Source organism: Microtus oregoni, unplaced genomic scaffold, assembly GCF_018167655.1.
Source record: "Microtus oregoni isolate MIOR12 unplaced genomic scaffold, Mior012 000006F_ref0000085, whole genome shotgun sequence".
In the NCBI taxonomy this organism is placed as follows: domain Eukaryota; kingdom Metazoa; phylum Chordata; class Mammalia; order Rodentia; family Cricetidae; genus Microtus; species Microtus oregoni.
In genome coordinates, this window is record NW_024543065.1 from 46,056,813 (window position 1) to 46,062,939 (window position 6,127).

Sequence of the window (6,127 nt, forward strand, 5' to 3'; positions counted from 1 at the left end):
CCTGCTTTTGTGCCAGTACTATGCTGGGTTTTTTTTTTTTCTATTTATAAATAGTTCTGTAAGCTTGACATCTTTAATGGTAATTCCTCCAGATTTGTTCTTTTTGCTCAGGATTATTCTGGTAATTCAGGAACTTTTGTGGTTCCATCTGAATTTTAGATTGTTTTCCTGTTCCTGTGAAGAGTGTTGTGGAGGTTTTTATTAGGATTGCATTGAGCCTGTAACTTTATTTTGGAAGAAGGGTCATTTTCACAATATATTTTTACTAATCAGTCACCGTAGGAGGTTTTCTCATCTTCTTGTGTCTTTTTCTATCTCTTTCATCGGAGGCTTTTTACCTCCTTGTTAGGATTATTCCTAGAATAATAGCAGCAGTAGATGGCCAACAGAAGATGAGGCCCTCTCAAACAGATGATTCCATTCAATTTTCAAGAAGTTATGAATTGGTGGCATTTTTACTGTGGTCATATATACAGAACTTAAAGTGCAATATTTTGCCAATGTAATTCATATTGTGCTGCTTTAAGCACATTCTTTGTACTGTGGGATCTTCACAGCCCTCCAGCCCTGAAAATTTACATCATGCAGAACTCCACTGAGTTATCCACTTAGCTTTTATCAGGATTGTTGCCCTTAGATTAATGTCAGTTCATGCATTCTATGTAAATACAATTTATTGATCTATTCTTCCATCCTTTGGCATTTCTGTTGTTTCCTGCTCCTGGCTACAGGGAAAACCCTATGAACTCTGCTTGGGTTTCTTTAAATTCTCTGGATTAGAGTGGGACAGCTGGATTTGGCTATTTTTGTTTGTTTGCTTGTTTGTCTCGAGATAGTGTTTCCTAAATTGAGCTTGCATTCTGTGCCTAGCTTAGAAAGACCTTGAATTGCTGCTCTCCTATTGCTTTCTCTTGAGAGCTGGAAGTATAGATACCTGCCATCACAGCAAGGAATTACTGAAATGAATGGCAATGTCTTTAAAGACAGTGTTTCATGTAGGCTACCCTGCGATCAAGCTGACTAAGTAGCTAAAGATGTACTTGAACTCCAATTCCAATAGCCTGAGTTTTTGGAGTGCAAACATTAGAGATTAATTTATTTATAAAGAGGGTAATTATATAAGATTAAAAAATGAAGAGTCATTTGTTTATCTTTTATACCGTGTTCAATTATTGATAGTCTAGCAAGAAGGATTAAGCAATAATTATCATTTTTTACTAACACTAAATCTCCAAATTTTTACAGAGAAACAATCATGATAACAAACACATATGCCTATAAATATTGAGAAAAAGTAAGTATATGTAGGTTGACATGCCCTGGAGGGAATTCAAACATAAGAGACCAGAGTTGGACTGTTTGTTTTCTTTATTCAAAAGACAGAGCAGAAATGAGGGACACATATATTACTGAAATTGAACACGAGGGGACTGAGTGTTGGGAAGCTCAATGACAGCAGCACAGAGGTGTTCAGCAGCCAAGGGCTCGGGTTCACAGTCTGGGTTATACAAAATGATAAGACGGAAGCTAGAGAGTAAAAGGACAGAAACATGGTCACCAGGATCAGGATGGTGCGTGTGGCTCTGTCCTCGTGGGAAGGCCTTTGGGAGAGGCTGTGGCTATGGATGTGCTGGACTCGATGCTTGTGTTTATGCAGGGCAAGGACCATGGAGCCACTGGCCCAGGCCATGAGAACCAGACACATCATATCACTTAGGGATAGAATCACTGCTTTTAATTAAGAAAGTTAATCTCTCAGGCACAGTTGAGGAACAGTATCCGTGTATTCCTTTAGTGCTCAGGTTTTTGCTATTCTTTGGACCAGGTTTGATCATAGAAACAGGGATATTGAGCAGAAGCTGTGGGATCCAGCAAAGGAAACAGCAGGTGACAATGCACTTTGAGGATCTAGTTCTGAGGTTCAGCCACCCCAAAGTATTGGGGTGAAGCTTAATGGCCTGAAAGCCACTAAGGAGGGAGGTGGTGCTGAGGGAGACCCCTCTGGCCACTCTGTGCAAATAGAGTAGAAGTTTGCACCCAGCCTCCCCCAGGAAAGATGTCAACCCAAAGGTGGCCACTGTCTGAGGGATCCCTTTGGAGAAGAGAACCAGAGTGTTTGATATGACTAACTGATTGAGAACCAAGTTCATGGGTCTCACCACTTGTGCAGTGAACAATGGAAAGTTATACAGATGAAAGAGGAAAAGAATTGGCTAGGATTCCAGCCATGGTCTGAATGAAGAGCATCATTCCCCAGTTTAAGTCAATGTAAACTAATGCTTCCATTTCTAGGAGAGGTTGGAGTTTTGCTTTATTTGATTCAGTGAAATTTGGAGATGGATTTTAACTTGAGGTTCTTTGAATGGGAAATGTCCTCCATAGTCTTATGGTATTTGAGCGTTTCCTCTCCAGTTAGTGACTGTTGATGACTTCCTGAGTCCTTTAGGAGATGGAGCGTTGCTGGAAGAAGTCCATCACTGGAACGGAGTGAGGGAGTCTTGAGTGCTATGGCCTGGCCCCACTTACTGTTGTTTCTCTTGTTAGTCTTTTGTCATCCAGCTCCTTACCCTCCCCCGCTCTGTCCCTCACTGTTTTCGTACCTTCCTCCTCATGGTATATTATCCTCCTGGAGCCATAGAGAAAAATAAGCTCATTTCTCCTCTCATCTGCTTTCTGTTATATCACAACCACTGGAAAGCAACTATTGTTTAGTCCTCTCACATCTCGAAATGTCTTTTCTACCAAAGCCAATTTTTGTTGTGAACATGAGCATTAAACAGGTCTTTTGTCGGTGCCCCGTGACTTCCAACAGCATTGTTTGTAGCCGCCCACTCGAAGCTCTCCACTCTAGTCTCTGGAAGATCCAGTAGATTGGCACTGCTCTGACAGAGCTCTGTGCAGCTATAGGCCTGCTGAGGAAGTCCTGTTGACTGCTTCTCTTTGAGGAAACACCAGGATTTACAAAACAAAAAAATAATAGATTGCACAGGCGTGTCTCTCTCCTTTTATCTTAGAAAAGTGAAAGTAAGTCACAAATTCTAAAATTCGCCTTTGTGAGGGCCAGCAAGCAAGACAGAGAAGACACACGGAGCCAGGCTGCCACAGCGTATCATACTTTGTGTGTGCATTAAGAAGCAGGTGGCTCAGCGGATAAAGTTGTTGCCAAGCCTGACGACCTGAGTTTGATCCATGGGACCTATGTGATGGAAGAACAGGACAAAGTTGCTACAGGTCGTCCCCTGCCCTCCAAATGAACAACATGACATATGCACACACAACCATGTATATTAACAATGTAAAGTGGGGCTTGGAGTTTAAGAGCACTTCAGAGTTTTTCAGAGGACCCTAATTTAGTTCCCAGTGCATACCTTGTTAAGTTCCCAAGTCCCTGCAATTATGGCTACAAGAATCTGTACTTTTGAATGTCTCTTCTGGACTCTGTGGGCACTACACTCAGGTATACAAATGTGTGCATGCATGCACACACACACGCACAAATAAGAAGAGTATAAATACATCTATTAAAAGAAATAAATGTAGATGTGTACTTTTTCTTAAACATGTATAATGCCAAAACTTGTGTCAAGAATAAGTCATAAACATAAAATTAATCTTAAAAAGATAAGAATCAACCAGGCATAGCTCAATTCCAGCACTCAGGAGACAAAGAGAAACAGATGTCTGTGAGTTTGAGGCTAGTCTTATCTGTATAATGAACTCCAAGATAGCCATGGCTACATAGTGAGACCCTGTCTCAAAAACTAATAAAATAATGAAGCAAGCCTATCTTATCGAAGAATGCCGTATTAATCTAGTGATGAGAAGTTGTTTGCATTCAGTTTAAGTAGAATTAGTTTAACATAATTCCACAGAATTCAATAATTGAATAAAATAAAAGTAAAATTTTAGGAGATAATACTGTAAAGTATTTTTCAAGTACATGCTTATAATTCCATATGCATCATATAAATACATAGCTTTTAAATACCTTCTCTTTTGGTTTTTAGATTTTGAGACTAGGTCCTACTCTATAGCCTAGGCTGGCCCCGAGCTCCTGAGTAATCTGTCTCTACATCCGGAGCACTGGGATTACAGGTGTGGGCAACCACGCTCAGCTCAAATACCCATCTTACCAAAAGCAATCAGAACTTCTGAAACATAAAAAAGATCTGGCTGAACATCTAAGGAAGTGGAGGAATAAATCCAGAACCTCTGCAGGGAAACCAAATGCACACAAAGAGCACTGTACATGTGTGAATGAAAAAATCAGCACAGAGGGATCCCCATAGCAGAAGATGAGGTGTTTATAGTACTAATACATTAAAATAAATCAATATTATATTAATATTAATATTTGATATATATTAAAAGAAATTAATACATGTGCACTACACATTTGATGCTATTAAGCAAACACCCAGGGCTGGAATGTAGCTCAGTAATCGAGCACTTGCTTAGATACACAAGGACCTAGATTATTATCTTCATTATCACAAAAACCTCAACAAACCCTGAGTGACACAAACAAAGTTAAGACACCAACATTGAAAGAATCAGAAGGAGAAAAATGGCAAATCATGATCTCTCTTGGTAGCAGAACTGTATCTCCGCCAAGTATTTACAGTCTGTGTTGTACAGCAAGTTCATCTTTTGTGTGAACATATGAGACAAAATGAAAGGATTTAGTTAGGCCTGTTCAGCTGGCATTATTTAAAGTTGAACTAGATCAATCTAGCAAATTTAAAGTACAATATGTATATAATATAATATGATGCTAAATATATGATATCATTAAAATAAAAACTTGGCCGGGTGGAGTGGAATCCACCTTTACTTCTCGCATTCCTGAGACAGAGACCACCAATATCCTCCAGCTCAAGGCTGGCCTGATCTACACAGGGAGCTTCAGGTCAGTCAGGGTTGCACTCTGAGAGCCTGCTTCAAACTAACAATTCCCACCCAAATAAGTAATAGAAAAAAATCATTTAAAACACAATGGGATTCCCCCAACTTAAAGCTAGGATCCATCAAAACAAGAATTGTCTTTCTTTCATTTGTTTAAAATATAATGCTATTACATTATAATCAGTTACATAACAAACATCAAATTTTGGAAAATATTGAATCTAGATAAATTACATGTGGGTAAAGAAAAGGAAATGCTAAATATTGAAATTTTCTTAATGGCCTAGGTATGTACCTCAGTGATAGAACGTCGGGGACCTGTCATGACAAAAATACCTCTCTCCAGGGTAGAGGCATGAGGATTAGAAATATAGTAAAGAATATGAAGACACAAATGAAAATAATAAAGCAGAAAAACATAGGGTAGAATTGGGAGGGAACTTCCGTGAGTACTGAAAATTTGCCCCAATTTAATTTCCAACTGCTTTAAATGCCACTTGCCCTGTCAGACTGATGTCTATCTTAAATATCACCATAGAACCTTCATCCGTCAACTGATGGAAACAGAGGCAGAGACCCACATTGGAGCATTGGACTGAGCTGCCAAAGTCCAGTTGAAGAGTGGGAGGAATGAGAATATGAGCAAGAGGTCAAGACCATGATGAGTTCATTCACTGACACAGTCCACCTGAGCTAATGGGAGATATGAAGGCACAGTCACTCTGGTGACATGTTAGAGTCACAGGTAATGTATCTGAGGACCTTAATTCTTCCTGCCCCAGAATCTTGGAAATGTCTTGGTCAATTTTTAATAACATTTTATTAAATTTATGAAGGATGCATTTACCTTCATCACAAGGGTCCAAGAAAGTTACCATAGAAACAGAATCAGTGATATAAGGTTCACCTTGCTCCCCAGAGCCAGTAAGAATGGGGGATGTATGGCTGTGTGGATGTTACAGAAAATGGTCTGAGGAGAAGTCTCAGACCTAGAGAAACATGCTCCGTCAGGTTTTACAGGGATACTTGCAGGCAGAACGAAGAAGATCATTTCAAACCAATAATTCCTGGCTAGTTATGGACAATTTTGTTACAGCCTATCTCAAAAAGTTTGTATATTCATGGTATATTCTTAAAGATTTCCAGAAAAACCAAACTTACCAAGTTTGTTCACTAGGGTAGAAGGAGGACAGCTTACCAAGTATGTTCATTACAGCAGTAG

General features: G+C 39.4%; 1 protein-coding gene across 1 annotated transcript; it reads right to left on the bottom strand.

Annotated features, from left to right (window-relative positions):
- Positions 1-1,372: 1,372 nt before the first annotated feature.
- Positions 1,373-2,286, bottom strand: LOC121449892 (vomeronasal type-1 receptor 1-like). The gene is given in 3 exon segments (XM_041654553.1): positions 1,373-1,735; positions 1,737-2,204; positions 2,206-2,286. Coding segments are annotated over 3 exon segments (912 nt in total).
- Positions 2,287-6,127: the final 3,841 nt, after the last annotated feature.